The following is a 22,197-nucleotide window of genomic DNA, read 5'->3' as shown; positions in this document are numbered from 1 at the left end:
ACATCAACTGTTCAGAGAAGACTGCGTGAATCAGGCCTTCATGGTCGAATTGCTGCAAAGAAACCAATACTAAAGGACACCAATAATAAGAAGAGACTTGCTTGGGCCAAGAAACACGAGCAATGATCATAAGACTGCTGTAAATCTGTCTGTTGGTCTGATGATTCCAAATTTGAGATTTTTGGTCCCAACGCTGTGTCTTTGTGAGACGCAGAGTAGGTGAACGGATGATCTCCGCATGTGTGGTTCCCGCTGTGAAGCATGGAGGAGGAGGTGTGATGGTGCTTTGCTGGTGACACTGTCAGTGATTTATTTAGAATTCAAGGCACACTTAACCGGCATGACTACCACACCATTCTGCAGCGATACACCACCACATCTGGTTTGCACTTAGTGGGACTATAATTTGTTTTTCAACAGGACAATGACCCAGCACACACCTCCAGACTGTGTAAGGGCTATTTGACCAAGAAGGAGAGTGATGGAGTGCTGCATCTGATGACCTGGCCTCCACAATCATTCAACCTAAACCCATTTGAGATGGTTTGGGATGAGTGGAGGAAAAGCAGCCAACAATTGCTCATTATATGTGGGAACTCCTTCAAGACTGTTGGAAAAGCATTCCAGGTGAAGCTGGTTGAGAGAATGCCAAGAGTGTGCAAAGCTTTCATCAAGGCAAAGCGTGGCTACTTTGAAGAATCTAAAATATAACACTTTTTTGGTTACTACATGATTCCATATGTGTTATTTAATAGTGTTGATGTCTTCACTATTATTATACAATGTAGAAAATAGTAAGAATAAAGAAAAACCCTTGAATGAGTAGGTGTGTCTAAACTTGTGACTGGCACAGTAGGTGTCAGAATTTTGTATGAATAGATAAGAGACTGTGATCAGTCAATGAAGACAACCAACCACTACTCTTATAGAAGTAACAATGATTGAAAAATATCATACACTGTGATTTTATTGATTGACATTTAGCATTTAAGACACAGCAGGCACAGATGCAGGACTCTGATTGGGCCAGTACAATTACAAATGTTGACCTCCAGTAATTGGTCCTTTACATCCCACTTACAAACCACAACCCTTTTCTGATGAAATACATTTGGTAAATATATTTCTAAATGTTGAAATGGTATACATTCTTGAGTAAATCTCACAACATGTAGTGAGTAGCCTGTTTGATTCCTTACATGGTGTTGATGTTTTATATATTAATTTTTATATGCGTCCCAACAGTTACCAGTGTTACATAATTAAGCAATAAGGCCCGAGGGTGTGTGGTATATGGCCATTATACAACGGCTAAGGGCTGTTCTTATGCACGACGCAACCCGAAGTGCCTGGATACAGCCCGTAGTATATTGACCATACACCACAACCCCCCAAGGTGCCTTATTGCTATTATAAACTGGTTACCAACGTAATTTGAGCAGTAAAAATAAACTTTTTGTCATACCTGTGGTATATGGTCTGATATACTACGGCTGTCAGCCAATCAGCATTCAGGGCTCGAACCACCCAGTTTAGAATTGTAAATCAATGGTCGATAGAAAAGGAGTGTTTACATTTAAAAGTCAATTCATGATGCATTTTAATTACATAATAAAGTACATTTACAGAGAATCATCATCATATATTTTGCTTTAATATGTACATTTTTATAACTTTATTGGTTTGAATAAGTTGTCTTAATATTCCTCTTCTTCTTCTTGTATTGCAGTTATTGTTATTCCTCCACATGTCATTAACCATGCAACTTATATTGATTTAACATGTGGGGGCACTGTTTCCTAATATTTCTTATTCAAACATGGCTGCGTAACAGTGGAGATCCCAAACTATGAAAAAGGATGACGGTGAACATCAATATCTTGCCAACTTAAAAAAAAGTTTTAGAACTGTCATTGTTTATTAGGACCACATACCAGAGATGTCTTAGTGATGTCACTCCCCTTGCTAGACTTCCTTGGCTGGTTAAGATAGGAGTGCAAAGTTGGGAGAAGAGCTGGGGTGCCACCCTGGCCATAGAAATATAATTACTAGAACGGACATTTCCATTCATTCTATTTCTATGTCTCTTGACCACCTTGGTGACCCGAACTGCAAAAATAAAAAAAAATAAACTTCAGGAACAATCATGCTCTTCTTATTATAGAACATTATGTTATGACACACTGTACATCAATACTAAAGAGGTTTCCGTGGTCACACGCCGTCTCTTTCTGAGGGAAGATCTCAATTGCATACTCCTCACGTCCTCATCTCCTTCTCAAAACCCATTGGATGAGAAAGACAGACGCTCTCCTCTCTGACCGTTTTGAGAAGGAGGTGAGGAGAGAATACGCAAGGAGTATGCAATGGAGATTGTCCCTGAGTGTCACCCCAGTTCTTAATTAACAGTCTGATATTAACAGTGCATTAGCCAGATAGCACAATCCTCACATTTTGTTCATATACACATGGAAATCAATCACAGAAATCAATATGTCAATATTATTAATAACAGTGTAAGTTAATTGTAATAACAGTAATAACAGTGTAATAACAGTGTAAGTTAATTGCTTACATTAACAGTCTCAATTACCATAACAAATCTCACACATAGATTTTTAATTATTGCACAAAATATGTACACGAGACATACCGTAAAGGAGATGTCTTTCCCACTTAACGACCTTGTATCATGAGATGTAGAGTAACGATAGCTTTACATGTGCAGGTGGTACATCTTGCCTACTAAACAATCTTTGATAATGGCAGCACACAGAAAGACACATCTAAAGAGCTTGTAATCTCTGAATGCAGGGATGGGGAGAATTGTACTTGTTTGTTTTTACTCAAATGCAACTACTTACAGAACTACATCCCATCAAAAGCATTATGATTATACTATGTTACTAAGTATGTTAGTTGTGTGTGTTTCTGTGTGTGATAGCATGAGCGAGAGTGCTGCACTGGGTCGTTATCTGTCTGTCTTGTGTTGTGTGTGTGTGTGCATGTGTGTGTGTGTAATTTAGAACTTAACGACCCCTGTGAAGCTCCTGAAGCTCTGCAGCCACTTTTCGCAGCTCTGCCTCAATCTCCAGAAGCTCCTGTAGGCACACAGAACAGATCAGAAAGTGTGTTAGGTACACACACACACACACACACACACACACACACACACACACACACACACACACACACACACACACACACACACACACACACACACACACACACACAGAGAGAGAGACATAGTCAATTAGCAATTACAGTATCAGCTTTACAAGCTCAGCCGTGCTAAATCCTGTTGACTATCGCCCACTTACTTCTCCTTCATCCTGCTCAACATCCTCCTTTTTATCCTCATCCTCCTCTTCCTCTTCCCAATCCTCATTGTTTTCAACCTCATCTGCCTCATCTGCTTCTTCATCATCGTCATCGTCCCTGTTCCTCTCCTTTTCAAACTGACGGGTCGACTCATCACTTGCTTTCTCCATCACTCTCTTCTGCTGAGGATCCTTAACCTCCTCACTCTCTCCCGCTTTCAACTTCTCCAATTCCTTGCGAATCTCTCCCTCCTTCTCACGCTCATTGTCCACTTTCGCCTCATCCCCGGCAGTTTCTCTCTTCTCCTCTTTTCTCTCCTCCTCCTCCTCTTGCACACGTTTCATCTTTTTGAGGAGCTCCGCTAGTTCTTCCTGTTTTTCCTCCCTCTCTTTCTCCTTCTCCACGTTCTTCTTGCTGTCCTGTTCCTCCAGCAGCTCCTTGAGCTCCCGCTCCACCTTCTCTTTCTCCACCAGCAGCTCCACCTCGTTGTTGTTCCTCTCCTTGCTGCGTTTCCTTTCTTCAATCTCAAGAATATCTAGCTGCTCTTTCTCTCCCTTTTTCTGCTCCTCCCCCTCATCCTTGTTCCTCTCCTCCTCTGCTTCTGACCCTCTCTGGAGCTCTTTCTCCTTCACCGACTCGTACCTTTTCTTCTTCAGCTCCTTGAGCAGCTCCTCAAGCTCCCTGTCCTCTTTTTCCTCCTCTCCTATCTTCCTTAGCTCCCTTGAGAAGAGCTCTTCCAGCTCCTTCGCGTTCTCTTCCTCATCCCCCCTTTTCTCCTCCAGTCTGGGCTCTTCTCTCATCTCCTCATTCGTTCTGTCCTTCATCTCCACCTCCTCCTCTACCCCTTCTGCCTTCATCTCTTTCTCTCTCAGTTCTTCTTTCTCAGTCTCCTTCTGGTCATCATTCTGCTCCTCCTCCTCCCTCCTCTCTCTGTCCCTCTCTCCCTCGGCCTGGTTCTCCTCATTTTGCTTTTTCTCCCTCCCATAGTCTCTCTCTCTTTCCCTCTCTGTAAGAATAAAATAAATTGAGGTGGTTAGTTACTGTACAATTTAAAGCATATTACAGCAAGTTCAACAAAACATGTTTAGGAAGATTTTTATCTTGATTTCCATGTATAATTACCTGACTCTGAAACCAACATAGCATAGCAAAGATATTGCAACAATTAGACTGTTTCTCTCAACAAGTCAGTATGTTATGATATTCCATATTACTGTGATGATGACACCATTGGCAGGGCTACTTCCAGAGATGGGCTGGTCCATTTGAAGCCCAATGGGCCTTTCTCATTTGGGGGTTTTGCGCCAAATTATAATTCAAAGAAAAAAATTGACAGGTGTGTTAGAAATACTCAGACTAATTTCTGATCCCAGTCTGTCCCTGGGTACTTCAGTAGTAAAGTATTAGCTAATAACTGTAGTCAGACTTACCCTCCTGGGCCAGCTCCTGCAGCTCCCTCAGGAGACCCTGGTGCCTGTGGACAGCATCATCTGCACAACAGAACACAACACTGGTTGCTCAACACTGACCATGTCCATCTTATCAGACTAGACATAATCATACCTATCCGCCTCAGTGACAGGTGTTGCCATGACTATTTGTAATGGAAGATTGATTGAATTGATTAAATATTGAACCACATTATAGTCAAATGTAGCAAGATGAAATAAAGGGTATTCCTCATGTACAGTAATCAGTGTCATGATTCCATTGCCATGATAAACTAAATCTAAATTTGGACGCATTACAATTATAGTGAATATAGTTGAATAAGTGCACTGTGTGGTCTAGTGCATATGTGCAGCTGAAGGAGGTTATGTCAGATAAGAGAAATAGATAGGAGTTGTCACCAGTTTTCAGTTTGTCACAGCCAGGATGTGGCACACCGCCATTACTATTCAGGGAGTCCTGAAGACAGTCAGCAACCTGAGGGCACGAGCGCGCGCGCACACACACACACACACACACACACACACACACACAGAGACAATTATCAGTTACCGTGTCAATATCAATTACACACAATATGTTAGCAGTGTTATAATACACTCAAAATAAACATCATAGAGATAACACAAATGCTTTGTCTCTGACCTTTCCAACCTGTAGAGAGGAGGATAGAGGCAGGCATCCCACTAGAGAGAGAGAGAGAGTGAGAGTAGAGAGAGAGTAGAGAGGGAGATACAAATGTAGTCTTTCCAAATAATTGTATATAGTGTCTGCTGAATGTTAGTTTTTTTTCTCTTGCTGTGTTTGCTCATTTAAACATTGTGTCTATCTCTGATAACATATGTAGCCTTAGAAATAAGGTTCACGAGGCCTCCCAAGAGGCGCAGCGGTCTAAGGCACTGCATCGCAGTGCTTGAGGCGTCACTACAGATCCGGGTTCAATTCTGTGTCTCAGCTAGCTGCGACTGAGAAACCCATGAGGCGGCGCACAATTGGACCAGCATTGTCTGGGTTAGGGGAGGGTTTGGCCGGCAGGGATGTCCTTGTCTCATCGTGCTCTAGCGACTCCTGTGGCGGGCTGTGCTCATGCCCACTGACATGGTCACCAGTTGTACGGTGTTTCCTCCGACACATTGGTGTGGCTGGTTTCCGTGTTAAGTGAGCAGTGTGTCAAGAAGCAGTGCGGCTTGGCAGGGTTGTGTTTCGGGGGACGCATGGCTCTCGACCTTCGCCTCTCCCGTGTCAATACGGGAGTTGCAGCGATAGGACAAGACTATAACTACCAGTTGGGGAGAAAATGGGGTAAAAAGTTCCAAAAAATGTATAATTAAAAATAAATAAGGTTCATGAAATCAATAACTTGCTAACATCTTGCTAACATTTTTACTAATACTGTAGAACTTTGTTCTAAAGCTGTATCTGTACCCATTGGATGCAATGATCACAGTATAGTGGCTATATCCAGGAAAGCCAAAGTTCCAAAAGCTGGCCCTAAAATATTGTTTATGAGATCACACAAATTATTTTATGTGGATGATGTTAAACATATTTGGTGGTCTGATGTGATAAATAAGGAGCATCCAGGTGCTGCACTTGATGAATTTATGAAATTGCTCCTTCCAATTACTGATAAACCTGTTAAGAAACTGACTGTTAGAACTGTTAAGGCTCCATGGATTGACGAGGAATTGAACAACTGTATGGTTGAAAGAGTTGGGGCAAAAGGAGTGGCTAATAAGTCTGGCTTCACATGCGACTGGCTGAAACCATTTGATGTTGCCAATTATAATATTTGAATGATTAGTTAATTGGCAAAGTGGGCCAACTTATGCAGGAAATGCTTACAGCGAACTGTGAGCCATCGTATTCATTCATAAAAATACAAATAATGAAAGAAAATCATTGCAAGTTTGTATTTTGTAAAGTTAATGTGGGAGAGGAGGAAAAATTATTGTTATGATTCAATAATGACAACCCTCCTGGCATTGAACACTTATATAGATGGAAAGCTACTAAAGATGGTAGCTGACTCTATAGCCGCTCCTATCTGTCATATCTTTAATCTGAGCCTTGAGGAAAGTGTTTGTCCTCAGGCCTGGAGGGATGCCAAATTCATTCCATTAAGAGTGGTAAAGCGGCCTTTACTGGTTCTAACACTAGACCTATCAGCTTACTGCCCAGCCTGGTCTCATAGACTAGACGTCACATAGTAAACGTAAATCTGGGACACTCAGATTAGTATAATATGTGACATTACATAAAACAGATAATTACTTAAGTAGGGTGGTTGGTTTTGAGTTCAAATCTCATCATCTACAACTTTAGCAATTTAGCTAATTAGCAAATACTCTACTACTTTTTAGCTACTTTGCAACTACGTAGCATTTTAGCTAACCCTTCCCCTAATCCTAACCCTTTTAGCTAACCCTTTCCCTAACCCTTACCCTAACCCTTTAACCTAACTCTTAAACTTAACCCTAACCTGAACCCTAACCTAGCAAACATTAGCCAGCTAGATAACGTTAGCCACCTAGCTAGAATTCGTAACATATCATATGTTTTGCAAAGTCATAACATATTGTAAGTTTTGATCATTCATAACATATTGTACGTTTTGCGAATTCGTAACATATAATACAAATTGTAATTCATAACATATCATACGAAATGGGAGATGGACATACACAAATGAATACATAGCATACGATTGTAACTTATCATACTAAATGGAGTGTCACTGATTTACATACAGAATAATATGAAATGCTCTGAGACCAGGTTGTGCTGCCAGCTCTTAGCAAACTGTTGGAAGAAATTGTGTTTGGCCAAACAGAATGCTATTTCTCTGTAAAGAAATTAACAACAGACTTTCAGAATTCTTAGAAAGGGCACCAAACATGTACTGCACTAACACAAATGACTGATGATTGGTTGAAAGAAACTGATAATACCAAGCTTGTGGGAGGCGTAATGTTAGATTTCAGTGAAGCCTTTGAGTATGTGGACACCTGCTCGCCGAACAGCTCATTACAAAATCATAGGCATTAATATGGAGTTGGTACCCCCTTTGTTGCTATAACCGCCTCCACTCTTCTGGGAAGGCTTTCCACTAGATGTTGGAACATTGCTGCGAGCACTTGCTTCCATTCAGCCACAAGAGCATTAGTGAGGTAGGGCACTGATGTTGGGCAATTAGACCTGGCTCGCAGTCGGTGTTCCAATTCATCCCAAATTTGTTCGATGGCGTTGAGATCAGGGCTCTGTGCAGGCCAACCAAGTTCTTCCACACCGATCTCGACAAAGCATTTCTGTATGGTCCTTGCTTTGTGCACAGGGGCATTGTCATGCTGAAACAGGAAAGGGCTTTCCCAAAACTGTTGCCACAAAGTTGGAATTGCAGAATCGTCTAGAATGTCATTGTATGCTGTAGTGTTAAGATTTCCCTTCACTGGAACTAAGGGGCCTAGCTTGAACCATGAAATATTCCATTATTCCTCCTCCACCAAACTTTACAGTTGGCACTATACATTGGGGGCACTTTGGAACTCAGTAGTGAGTGTTGCAATCGAGGTCAGACAATTTTTACCGGCTGGGCTCTTCAGCACTCTGTAGTCCCATTCTGTGAGCTTGTGTGGCTTACCACTTCACGCCTGAGCCATTGTGGCTCCTAGAAATTCCCACTTCACAATAACAGCACTTACAGGTGACCGGGGTAGCTCTAGCAGGGCATAAATCTGACTAATTGAATTGTTGGAAAGGTGGCATCCTATGACGGTGCCAGATTGAACATCACTGACCTCTTCAGTAAGGCCATTCTACTGACAATATTTGTCTATGGAGATTGCATGGCTGTGTGCTCGATTTTAAACACCTGTCAGCAACAGGCGTGGCTGAAATAGCCGAATCCACTAATTTGAAGGGGTGTCCACATACTTTTGTATATATAGTGTATTATTGACGACAACCTGTTGTTGAAAAAATGTATGTGTTATGGCTTTTCCACCTCTGCCATACTGTGGATTCAGAGCTATCTATATAATAGAACTCAAAGGGTTTTCTTTAATGGACGCTTCTCTAATGTCAAATATGTAAAGTGTGGTGTACTGCAGGGCAGCACTGTAGGCCCTCAACTCTTTTCTATTTTGACCAATAACCTGCCACTGGTATTTAAAAAAGCATGTGTGTCCATGTAGGCTGATGATTCAACCATATACATGTCAGCAACCACAGCTAATGAAGTCACTGAAACCATTAACAGAGGCTTGAACTCAGATTTGGAATGGGTGGCCAGCAGGGGTAAAAGTAAGGCGGTGAGGTCCGGTACGGTAGTGGGGGTATACCTACTGGTAAAACGTGAGCCTATCACAATTAATACAACATGCCCCCCAAAAATATAGGCTATTACACCATTATTTAACATTACTACATGTCAGCCGCATTAGAAACATTGTGAATTGACTGGAAACCGGGTGGCATTCGCTCCAAATTGTGTTGGGGTTTAAGGAGAACACACATTTTTCAAGGCGGAGATGAGTGGCCGAGACAGAGATGCATGTGGACAACAATGGATGCATCAATTCAGACTACAAGTGTAGGCCTAAGGACAATCACAGAATTTCATTACACTATATATAGGTGTTTTGTAACAGTCTCTTTCCATTCATCAAATTGCAGGTGCACAGTGCACTGTTGGGGTTTGGATGCGGAATGTGCGTGGGTAGCCTACAGGAGTGCCTTTGTTAAGTGATAGGAGTGCCTTTGTTAAATATCATGACTGGTCGATTTTATTCCACATTAAAACGCATAGGCGATGCGTCCATAAGGCTAGGGGAAGCTTCCCCTAAAGTAAATTGAATTAAATAGCCAAAATTATATATCCTTATCAGCAATGCAGAATTAAATCAAAATCATTCAAAATAGGCTAGTACACCAGAAAACATGATTTGGCCACAGAGGATCATTCGCTTCTTTAAAAGAAAGCTGTGGATTGTTTTAAATCACATAGCCCACAGTCCGAAGATCCTGCAATATGGGCAGTGCGCCCTGCAAATATCAAATAGATGATTGTTGAGTTGCGACTATCAGTGAAAAGCAGAGAGGCCCAGCCAGATATATCGCAATATTGAAAAATATAATCGCGGAAAAACTGTTTGGAAAGCAAATGGCTACCGCTGTAAAGAGATGAGAATGAAAAGACTCCAATCTGTGTTTTAGTGCCACTTTTGTTTGTTTTTGGAGAAGAATTTCCTCCTCCAGGTTAGATGAGCGTCATATTGTATTTGTGTCTCCCCTTTTTGTAGGGCGATTATATGGATCAGACAACATCGTTTTCATTGATCTGTTTGTCAGTGTCAGCAGAGTAGGCTGCCCTGTCATTTTTGTAGTATAAAAAAAATGCATGCCTGCACGTGGGTGTCCCGTACCGTAAGAAATGTAATCTTCTTTGACCCCTGGTGGCCCGTAATAAATTGGTCCCGAACATCTCTCAAACAAAAAGCATTGTATTTTGTACAAATCATTCCCTAAATTCTAGACCCGCCGAAGTCGGTCCCTCTCCTTGTTCGGGCGGTGTTCGGCGGTCGACGTCACCGACCTTCTAGCCATCGCTGATCCATTTTCATTTTCCATTGGTTTTGTCTCGTCTTCCTTCACACCTGGTTCCAATCCCATCAATTACATGTTGTGTATTTAACCCTCTGTTTCCCCTCATGTCCTTGTAGGAGATTGTTTGATTGTATGTTATATGCAAGTTATGTTTTGGTGTGCGACGGGTTTTGTACCCACTTTTATTATTTTGTATATTTTTGTTTTCAAAGTTTTGTGAGCCCTTATTAAAGGACTCCGTTTATACCAAGTTCGTTCTCCTGCGCCTGACTTCCCTCCCACCAACACGCACCCATTACAAGACCTCAGCTGAATCTGGTAATAAATGGTGTGGCTTTTGAACAAGTTGAGGAGACTACATTACTTGGCATCACCTTAGATTGTAAATGATCATGGTAAAAACATATAGTTTAAATGGTTGTAAAGATGAGAGATCTGTCCATAAAGAAATGCTCTGCGTTTTTGACACCACACCCACAAAGCAAGTCCTGCAGACTCTAGTTTTATCTTATCTTGATTATTGTCCAGTCATATGGTCGAGTGCTGCAAAGAAAAACCTAGTTAAGCTGTTCCAGAACAGAGCGGCACTTCTTGCTCTTCATTGTAATCAGAGGGCTAATATTAATAATATGCATGCCAGTCTCGCTTGTCTAAGAGTTGAGGAAAGACCGACTGCATCACTTGTTTTTTATAAGAAACATTCATGTGTTGGAAATTCCAAATTGTTTGCACAGTCAACTTACACACAGCACTGACACACAAACTTACTCCACCAGACATGCCACCAGGGGTCTTTTCACTGTCCCCAGGTCCAGAACAAATCCAAGAAAACAGTTATCTATGCATAGTCACTTTACCCCTACCTACATGTACATATGACCTCAATTACCTCGACTAACCTGTACCCCCGCACATTGACTTGGTACGGTACCCATTGTATATAGCCTCGTTATAGTTAATTTATTGTGTCTCTTATTTTTTTATTTTAGTTTATTTCGTAAATAATTTTTCTTAACTCTTATTTTTCTTAACTGCATTGTTGGTTAAGGGCTTGTAAAGTAAGCATTTCACGGTGAGGTCTACCTGTTGTATTCGGCGCATGTGACAAAAAAAAACATTTGATTTGATTCGATTTTTATTATACAGAGCCATGAGTGCATGGAGCTCCCTTCCATCTCATATAGCGCAAGTGGACAGCAAACCTGCTTTCAACAAACAATTAAAGCAACACCTCCAGGCACAACGCCTCTCCCCCATGTGCCCTACTTGTTGCGTGTATGTACTGACATGTATGTGTAACTAATAGATGCACACACACACTACATGCTCATGTTTTTAAATGTATGCAAATTGTAAAGTATTGTAATGTCTGTGATGTCTTTTTCGTTAAGTGTCGGACCCCAGTATGATTAACTGTCGCCATTGGCGTCGGCTAATGGGGATCCTAATAAATCAAAAACACACACATAGTGAGGTGATTGAACACTGCCAGGAAATAAAAGGAAAGTCATTGAATTGTTCGGCCTAAAAGTAGCAGGGTCTATTTTTAAGGCCAAGACAGTCACATGCCAAGCAGCTAACAGGACAGGATCTTATAATCGTCCCTCAAACAAGGAAGTGGAAATGTCCATGTTATTAGTTAACAGCCTCACATGGCATCCAATGAATTTTACACAAGTGCTAAACGACTCTGAGTCATATCCCCTGACATATCTCATTAAGGTTATTGAGAATGGAGGTCAATGGTAGGCCTTAATTCAAAGGTACGTGCGAACAACAGGGGCTGTAGGTTGCGTGGGAGAGAGCGCGTTCCTCCTAAACTGGGACACAGGTCCTTTAAAGCTGCAATCCCATGTTGATTGGCTTGGCAGACCTCCCTTCACCCTCTTTATTCACAAGGCAATTGGCAAGGAGACTGGGGTCTGTCTGTATGTTCACATGCACATTGGTGATTGTAACGCCTCTAAACATTCCACTATACACAGACCATTACCCGTAAGCTCAGTTATATTTTTTATACAACACTGTTATATAATACATGTACAGTCCCCCCCCCCCCCTCCCTTCTCACAACATTACATCTTTACTCCCAAAACACTCCCTGAAAGGCCCCGACACCGATGCAAAACTGGTCACGTCAAACTATGGTGATGGGGTCAATGTTTGCATATTCAAACAGGACGTGGTTGTAACACCGCGCGCATTATTAATAGGTTTAACAGTTACAGGAGCGTACGTGCCCTGCTTTCATCGCGTCTTGCACGACAACATAATTTCCTTTTAGGTTGGCTGATGTAGAAATATCCTTAATTTATGATGTAATTCTTACATAAGGCTATTTCCAATACACATGTATTCAATAACAATCAATATGTAGTCACAATGCCCAGGGAAAATGTATAGCTAACGGACAGATTTTGTGACGGACTGGATAAGGTGCGCTCTAAACAAATTATGTAACAAGTCTATCTTGATCCTAAATCTTAAAAGCTAAGATATATTCTACCAATTGACCTTTTTGTACTTTTCTCCTCTTGGTTTAATTGTCGCACAATCCATTATCCCCTCCGTTTTATTGATAAGCTATATTATAAAAAATGGAAACATCCTCTAAATAACATAAACATTCCGCTTAACTGCAATCAATAGCCCACAATCACACGTTCTGGCTAATGTCCCAAGCAAAGCTATAACTAAAAAGGCTGTTAGAACAGGCAGGCTATGGATTCGGCTAACGTAAGCGTTATCTAACACTGGATACGCTCATACATTGATTGATCAGCAGCCTCACAAATGAAACCCTGATTTTCCTTACCTCCACTTAAGGTCCAAAACAACGCCGTGAAAATAAAAACTCCCATAGGATCTGAATATAAAGGCCTTAAAGAGAAGGAAATAACCTTGAAAGAATAATACCGCGACCTTATTCTCAAACCGAGCGAGCAAGGACCCGCTAAAGAGCTGATAGGCGCGTATGCTTGGCTCAAAGGGCCAGGTAAATGCAGGACAGCTCGGGAGAGTGATGCCCCGTCAACGTGTAACAACTAACGCGGTGATAACGAGAGGATTGCTCGCTCCAAGCTGAGTTGACCACAGCTGACCGGAGGTAACGCCAATTCCCTGCTGTTCAATCTCATGCCTCAGCAGCAGGTTTGTATTAATAAAACACATAACCCGCTATGCTGTAGGCATGCATGCTTTATGTAAAGAGGGGGAACGGAGATTAAAACATGTCATTTGACAAGTAGTGTACATTTCCATGATGTGTTATTATAGGAGTGTCTAGCACAATTAATGACACATTTAGAGTTGATGACAAGTAATGCCCAGTCTAATGGGCACAGCATTTTGTCCACATCTTTGCCGGTGTTTTCTGGCTATTGGAGGGGCACGTTATACATCTGGGCTTCATTACCAATTCTATTCTAATCCATTTCCCAGCATTAAGGATAGGAACACAGTCATTACAGCTCTGTTTGGAGCCTCTTCACCCAGTAATCCCAGTGTGCTAGTACTTCGAGGCAGTGGGTGTGAAGGACCCTGTGATCTCACTCCTGAATGATTAGCCCCTGATAGAGCAATCTGTTCAGCCACAGGCTCAGCACTGCACCTATGTGGGGCATAAACAGGGGCCCAATGAATGAAACCACCACATCTGAAATACTTATTTGCCGTAATATGCTGTTTCTGAGTATATAATAAGAGTCTAGATTTGTTAGAGCGGAATTGTGTTCTCTGAAGGTAGCCCAATGTGTGGTTGCAGGTCTGGAATTCTTTAATGATCAACATGAGCGGTGAGAAAACATTATGACCTTTTAGTTTAATGCAGTTTTAATCTTTTGCGGACCAAAACAGGACAGTTTATGATAGTGTCATCGTGACACACATTCACAAACAGTATGACGTTAATATATTTACATGGCAGAGGCAGAGCTACACAGAATAAGTCAACTTGTAGATGCAAAGGTTTCAGTTGTTCTCTTGATGTACAGTTGAAGTCGGAAGTTCACATACACTTAGGTTGGAGTCATTAAAACTCGTTTTTCAACCACTCCACAAATGTCTTGTTAACAAACTATAGTTTTGGCAAGTCGGTTAGGACATCTACTTTGTGCATGACACAAGTCATTTTTCCAACAATTGTTTACAAACAGATTATTTCACTTATCATTCACTGTATCACAATTCCAGTGGGTCAGAAGTTTACATACACTAAGTTGACTGTGCCTTTAAACAGCTTGGAAAATTCCAGAAAATTATGTCATGGCTTTAGAAGCTTCTGATGAATGATGTCAATTAGCCTGAGTCAATTGGAGGTGGACCCGTGGATGTATTTCAAGGCCCACCTTCAAACTCAGTGCCTCTTTGCTTGACATCATGGGAAAATCAAAAGAAATCAGCCAAGACCTCAGAAAATAAAAAATTGTAGACCTCCACAAGTCTGGTTCATCCTTGGGAGCAATTTCCAAACACCTGAAGGTACCACGTTCATCTGTACAAACAAGAGTACGTAAGTATAAACGCCATGGGACCGCGCAGCCGTCATACCGCTCAGGAAGGAGATGTGTTCTGTCTCCTAGAGATGAACGTACTTTGGTGCGAAAAGTGCAAATCAATTCCAAAACAACAGCAAAGAACCTTGTAAAGATGCTGGAGGAAACAGGTACAAAAGTATCTATATCCACAGTAAAACAGGTCCTATATCAACATAACCTGAAAGGCCGCTAAGCAAGGAAGAAGCCATTGCTCCAAAACCACCATAAAAAAAGCCAGACAACAGTTTGCAGCTGCACATGTGGACAAAGATCGTACTTTTTATAGAAATGTCCTCTGGTCTGATGAAACGAAAATAGAACTGTTTGGCCATAATGACCATCGTTATGTTTGGAGGAAAAAGGGGGAGGCTAGTGTTAGTGTTGCATCAATTGAATCTGGTATCAGGACAAGTAGAACACTAAGTTACGGATTTTATTCTATGTCTGATTTTTATTACAGTTTTTTCCAACTGCTTACACACAAAATATTTTCATGTCACACGATTTTTGAAACCTCTCACTCAAAGTGCAAAACTACACACCAAATATCCAAAACCATAAGCTATTTCTCAGCCTTTGACTCAGTTGTCAATTGCATAAAACACTTTTTTCAAAACACTACACACAATTCTCTACCTAAAACACAAAAATCTAACAGGAAGTGACTTGCTTTCCTTTTCCAAACACAACCAATCAAAATGCTACACTTATTCACCAGATCACACACACACTCCTCACATGTGCAAACACTAATAGCTTAACTGATCACTAACCAATCACTGCTTTACTGTAGTATAGGCCTATAAATAGTTCAAAGGTCAGATTACCTGTTTTGAACAATGGATGCCAACAATGGACAGAGAGCAAGAGGAGTAGGAGGGACAGGAAGAGGAAGAAGAGGACGAGGGCAAAGAAGAGAAGGAAGGAGAGCCATCTCTGATGAGATTAGGGCAACACTTGTTGATCATGTGATCAACCACGGTTTGACCATGAGAGAGGCTGGACTGAGAGTCCAGCCCAACTTGAGTCGATTTACAGTGGCGTCCATAATTCGAACCTTCAGAAATGAGAACAGGTATGCAACTATCTAATGACTATTTTAGCATTACAGTAATGTACTGTAAAATACGTATGACTGCATAGTATTGCATAAACATTTGTAACTCTAAGCATTCCATTTACTGCACGGCATTGAATGAGGTTGGTTATCATGCTGTACTACATTTTATTGTACATTGTTTACAGTTCCTATGCTGAACACATACTGTGTTTGAATTCTGTATAGAGTGGAAAGGCAAAGACATCATGGAGGACGAGGACGCTTGTTTACAGATGTACAAGAGACTGCAATTATAAATATGGTTTTGGCCAACAATGTAATTGAGATTTGAGAGATAAGAGAGCAAATCTTGAATAATGACACCATATTTAACAACATCAATGCTGTCAGCCTGTCAACCATTTATTTTTTTATTTATTTATTTCACCTTTATTTAACCAGGTAGGCAAGTTGAGAACAAGTTCTCATTTACAATTGCGACCTGGCCAAGATCAAGCAAAGCAGTTCGACACATACAACGACACAGAGTTACACATGGAGTAAAACAAACATACAGTCAATAATACAGTATAAACAAGTCTATATACGATGTGAGCAAATGAGGTGAGATAAGGGAGGTAAAGGCAAAAAGGCCATGGTGGCAAAGTTAATACAATATAGCAAGTAAAACACTGGAATGGTAGATTTGCAATGGGAGAATGTGCAAAGTAGAAATAAAAATAATGGGGGTGCAAAGGAGCAAAATAAATAAATAAATTAAATACAGTAGGGAAAGAGGTAGTTGTTTGGGCTAAATTATAGGTGGGCTATGTACAGGTGCAGTAATCTGTGAGCTGCTCTGACAGTTGGTGCTTACCATACAACGCATCTTCCAACGGCACCGAGTGACGATGAAACAACTTTACAAGGTGCCATTTGAGAGAAACTCTGACAGAGTCAAGAATATGCGACATGACTTTGTAGAGGTATGTATGCAACACTACTTCCAGTACTTCAGACATACCATATTTCCTCATCTGTATATCCTTTTGTCTTTTACAGAGAGTATTGGAGCTGGATGCCCATGTAATTCGCCATGAATTTATTTATGTGGATGAGGTTGGCTTCAACCTCACCAAAACTAGGCGCCGCGGAAGAAATGTAATAGGACAGAGGGCAATTACCAATGTCCCTGGACAGCGTGGGGGTAATATAACTATGTGCTGCCATCACTCAAAACGGGGTCCTCCATCACAATGCCACACTGGGTCCGTACAATATGCTCACTTTTTTGGATGCAATTTACACAATGCTTGTCCCTGATCCAGATCAGGAGCCTGCTAGATTTGTGGTTTTATGGGCCAATATTAGTTTTCACGGGCTGTTCTGGTCCAAAACTGGTTTGCCATCCATCCACAATTTTGTATAGTTTTGTACCTACCCCCATATTCACCTTTTCTAAATCCCATAGAGGAATTCTTCTCAGCCTGGCACTGGAAAGTGTATGATCGCCAACCCTATGCCCGCATGCCGCTTCTCCAGGCAATGGAGGACGCATGTGGGGACATAGAGGTTGCCTCTGTCCAAGGTTGGATACGCCATGCTAGGAGATACTTCCCTCGATATTTGGCAAGAGAAAACGTATCTTGTGGTGTGGACGAAGTATTGTGGCCAGACCCAGGCCGGAGAAGAGATGAAGCGTAGCTTAGCACCCCCCCCCCCCCCCCCCCCCCCCCCCCCCCCCCCCCCCCCCCCCCCCAGGACCCCACACACACAATTGTGTATATTCTAAAGAATATACTTTTGGTTTACATATGGTTTTGTTGTATGCTACTGTATACAACAGTAATGTTTGGCCTAATAAATATTTTCTGTTTCTACATTGCATTGGTGTTTACAGTGTACTTGTTACCCCTCTCAGCAGATTACTTTCACTGTAGAATATTGTATTGAAATGTAGATATAAGCCTATGAAAGACCAAAGAGCTTTAGATTTAGAACAACACTGTTTACATGGTATATCCAAAAATGCACTATTATGAAAGCAGTGTTTGCCATTTGATGCAAATGCTTCATTCTGACATGTGTTTGTCATTTTGAATGCAGTGTTACATTTTGAAGGAGATGTGAGGCATTTTGCATTTTGTGTGTGCAGTTTTGGAAATTGTGTGTAGAGATTTGAAAAAAAGGAGACAGTTTTGAAAACGTGTGTAAACAGTTGGAAAAAAACTGTAAGTAAGCAATAAATGGTAAATGCAATTTTCGTATATACAGGTTCAATGTGTCACCACGCAGGGTTAACAGAGAACTAACTAGAAGTAAGTATACAGCTGTTCTTATACTGTGATAGACGTAGTTCCAACTCCTCTGTTGGCCTATCACAGTAGAGGCTGAGCGTGGTTTAGACTTGCTCAGCCTATCGTAGGCGCTCAGGCTGGTCCCCACCTCCTGGAGTCCTCCCTCCATCGATGTATAGATTCTTACTGTTCTGGTATCACATTCTAGTTGCTGCAACTACTCCGTTCCTGTTATCTTGTCATTGTGTTACTCAGTATTTCTCCACGTCAGTTAAACCTCGTGATGAGCCTCCCCTCCCTGTACCCACATATCTATAGTTTTGCAACATACAGCAGTCACACCACGTTGCTCAGTTCTTGTCACACACACACACAAAGACAAAGCAGCTGTTGAGCGGTTATCTACAGTTTTGCAACACACAGCAGTCACACCATGTTGCTCAGTTCTTGACACACACACACACACACACATACACAGACAAAGCAGCTGCTGTTCAAACAATCAATCTTTGTAATATGGTAGCGGGTTATAGAGCATAAACATAAATCCTCACACTAGCAAGCCGAAGAACACCATCCCAACTGTGAAGCACTGGGGTGGCAGCATCATAATGTGGGGGTGCTTTGCTGCAGGAGGGACTGGTGCCCTTCACAAAATAGATGGCATCATGAGGAAAGAAAATGATGTGGCTATATTGAAGCAACATCTCAAGACATCAGTCAGGAAGTTAAAGCTTGGTCGCAAATGGGTCTTCCAAATGGACAATGACCCTAAGCATTCTTCCAAAGTTGTGGCAAAAGAGTTTAAGGACAACAAAGTCAAGGTATTGGAGTGGCCATCACAAAGCCCTGACCTCAATCCTATAGAACATTTGTGGGCAGAACTGAAAAAGCGTGTGCGAGCAAGGAGGCCTACAAACCTGACTCAGTTACACCAGCTATGTCAGGAGGAAATGGGCCAAAATTCACCCAACTTATTGTGGGAAGCTTGTGGAAGGCTACCTGAAACGTTTGACCCAAGTTAAACAATTTCAAGGCAATGCTACCAAATACTAATAGAGTATGTCAACTTCTGACCCACTGGGAATGTGATGAAAGAAATAAAAGCTGAAATAAATCATTCTCTGCGCTATTATTCTGACATTTCACATTCTTAAAATAAAGTGGTGATCCTAACTTACCTAAAACAGGCCATTTTTACTAGGATTAAATGTCAGGAACTGTGAAAAACGGAGTTTAAATGTATTTGGCTAAGGTGTATGTAAACTTCCGACTTCAACTGTAGATGGAAAGGCTTCAGTTGTTCTGTTGATGTAAGTGTGTTGGTGCATGATGTCATCTGGGCTTTGGGACAGGGCGGGGCATGCGATTGGGCTGGTTCGGTCCGATGTATTTCAAAAGGAGTGTACTTTGGCTTTTCAAATCACCTCCATCCCCGGGCAGGGCTGCGAGGCACAAGGCACACACACTGTCCCCTTCTTGAAAATGGACGTGAAAAATCTGCCGTTTCCAACTACAACAGTCATTTACAACATTAACAATGTCTACACTGAATTTCTGATCAATTTGATGTCATTTTAAATAAAATAAATGCTTTTCTTTCAAAAACAAGGACATTTCTAAGTGACCCCAAACTTTTGAACGGTAGTGTATATGTAAATATATGGCTATGGTGTGTACAAATGTCAAAATACACTGTACAGTGCAACTCAAAGCATAAGCTATGCATCTATCCAGCAACATTGAGTGTATGCAGAGAGCCAGAGAGGAGCACTGACCTATAGTGGAGCTCCAGGGAGGAGATCTCCTTCTGCAGGGACAGGAACTCCTCCGGCATCTGAGAGCTCTCCTCCCCAGTCTCATCTGCAGTCACACCAAACATCTCCACCTGGACAGACACAAGCAGAGGATGAGGACACAAGGGTACTTTAACACCACGCATCAAATACGGCGGACGACTTGGTCCTTGGTTGAGTCTAAAAGATTTGGCTTTGTTTCCCGTTACCTTGTTGAAGTGATGTACTCTGTAAAGGCCCCAAGTCTCTCTGCCTGTGTCCGTCTCAGCCCTGTAACATGGGCTACTGCACACAGGCCTACAATGGAAAAATCGGACCATTCATCTCTAATAATAACACATATACACTTGTACGTTACACTGGGTTGTCAGCAAATCAAACCTAATACAAGTGCCTCACATGACAGGAAGGTCCTTCCAGTTAACAGCATGGTCCATAAAATAACCTAGAAGAGAAAAGGAAACTTTGTTGATACAGCGACAACTGCACACTTGTATATCGCTGCTAGTCATTCTGGTTTTTCCATGGCATGTCCATTCCCACCCACACAGGTGACCTTACCCCACAACCTCCCCATCGCAGCCTAACTCATGGCCTCACCTGCTACGCCCATCTCCCCCGTGCCAGCCATGCCCTGTGGGCATGAGGCTGGATTTCACAACCCTCCTGTATGTATGAGTGAGGAAGATTGAGAGAGAGCCAGAGAAGGAAAGAGAAAAATAAAGAGAGAACGTGTCAGTTTGGAGAAATGTTACTTGTGAAAACTGGCTCAAAACTAAATTACACACAGTGGGTTAACTGCCTGTTCAGGGGCAGAACGACAGTTGTACCTTGTCAGCTCGGGGGTTTGAACTTGCAACCTTCCGGTTACTAGTCCAACGCTCTAACCACTAGGCTAGCCTGCCGCCCCAAATGAAGGATAGAGTCAGATACTCACAAATACAGCCCCCTTCAGCATGTCTGGCACAACCATTGGTATGAACCCCTGAGAGAGAAGGAAAAAAACAGATTTGCTTTCAAAGTAGGGAGACATTTATTCATCACTGCTATAGTTGTTATGATGTATATAGTGCTGTTTCAATTTGTTGTTTTTTTATGACCATTTTCATTATTTTATTTCACATAGTCCTGCATGTTGGTATTCAAAAATGTCTTCCTATAGTTAAAGGTCTAGTAAGGTGTGTATTCTCACCACATTGTGTGTGGTGTTGGGCAGCCTCAGGGCTCAGCCATAGTGTTCTCGGGGGTAAAGCTGGCTCAGCCGGTGGCGGATCTCCCGACCGTCCTTCGTAGCCTCCTTGAACTCAGGAATCTGAAGAAGATAATGGTTTACTTACTCCACAAGGGTATTCTTTCTATTCAGCCTTTAAGTGAAAATACCATAAGGTCACAGCAGGCAAGACAGAACATACAGTACATTAGCTAGGGCTTTCTTGTTATTCTGATCCTGTGAAGAGAAGGAAAATGTTAATCACAATAATCCCACAAAATAATATCTCATCATAACATGAAAACAATGTTTCGAGGCACAGTTATTGGCATCATTGTCAATATATCAACTGACCACAAGAGCCCGAACTCTGTGACTTATCACTTTCTTCTGCACCTCCAGCTGTGAGATTTCCTCAAGCACCACCTCAAGTTGCTGCCAAACACACACTTGCAACACACACTTGCATCAGAAACACACCACTGATGACGTAGGCCTATAGAGACCAGGCAATGTGCTTGATACAAATGCAGTAGCCTACACTGCCACATCCAGGGAGGCTGTATTCATATGAATGTACTTCAAGGCAAATGACAGACAGAGCATATGAAAGCACAGAGGCAATCTCTCTTGCACATCAAATACACTTCAATGACTTGATGGTCAAGAGAGCATGCAAAGCGCATGTAACTAGGCTGCATCTACAGTATTCAACATGGTGTCGGGAGATGGGATATACAGAAACGCTTACAATCTCCCTGACATCTTCTCCCCGTAGATCCCCTTTCCGAGTCTCCACATTGGCAATGACTTTGTAACTCTCCTCGCGGACATGTTCGTACAGACTACTTCACATCTCATGTGTGGAGCGGCTGGGGGTAAATACTTTCGTTCCCTGCCTTGTAAAGCGTCTTGAAACCGGTTTTAATACCTTCTATGTGCAAAG

At 41.8% G+C, this 22,197-nt stretch overlaps 1 protein-coding gene across 2 annotated transcripts; it reads right to left on the bottom strand.

Annotated features, from left to right (window-relative positions):
• Positions 1-923: 923 nt before the first annotated feature.
• Positions 924-22,172, bottom strand: LOC110507570 (golgin subfamily A member 6-like protein 22). Of its 2 annotated transcripts, XM_036965375.1 has the most exons (12): positions 22,003-22,172; positions 21,234-21,353; positions 20,979-21,026; positions 20,642-20,707; positions 20,441-20,486; positions 20,251-20,338; positions 20,024-20,133; positions 5,416-5,456; positions 5,172-5,247; positions 4,752-4,811; positions 3,321-4,327; positions 924-3,101 (listed from the first exon to the last, which is right to left on the bottom strand). In XM_036965375.1, exons 7-12 carry the CDS (start codon positions 20,106-20,108, stop codon positions 3,030-3,032), a joined length of 1,341 nt encoding a protein of 446 aa, XP_036821270.1. In that variant the 5' UTR covers positions 20,109-20,133; positions 20,251-20,338; positions 20,441-20,486; positions 20,642-20,707; positions 20,979-21,026; positions 21,234-21,353; positions 22,003-22,172; the 3' UTR covers positions 924-3,029. The 2 variants fall into 2 exon arrangements, with proteins under 2 accessions (XP_036821270.1, XP_021443310.2); XM_021587635.2 differs by lacking the exons at positions 20,024-20,133; positions 20,251-20,338; positions 20,441-20,486; ... (2 more) ...; positions 21,234-21,353; positions 22,003-22,172 and adding an exon at positions 13,190-13,571.
• Between the last annotated feature and the right edge of the window lie 25 nt (positions 22,173-22,197).

This window comes from Oncorhynchus mykiss, chromosome 27 (genome assembly GCF_013265735.2).
Source record: "Oncorhynchus mykiss isolate Arlee chromosome 27, USDA_OmykA_1.1, whole genome shotgun sequence".
NCBI lineage: Eukaryota > Metazoa > Chordata > Actinopteri > Salmoniformes > Salmonidae > Oncorhynchus > Oncorhynchus mykiss.
This window is presented reverse-complemented; position numbering and strand designations above follow the sequence as displayed.

Bases quoted from the DNA above. Each gene is read 5' to 3' on its own strand.
- LOC110507570 (XM_036965375.1), bottom strand. From the start codon at position 20,108: ATGAGACTGGGGAGGAGAGCTCTCAGATGCCGGAGGAGTTCCTGTCCC. The intron at 5,248-5,415 runs GTCAGAGACAAA...TCGTGCCCTCAG, and splicing joins CCTCTCTACAGGTTGGAAAG to GTTGCTGACTGTCTTCAGGA. The intron at 3,102-3,320 runs GTAAGTGGGCGA...GTGTGCCTACAG, and splicing joins TTGAGCAGGATGAAGGAGAA to GAGCTTCTGGAGATTGAGGC.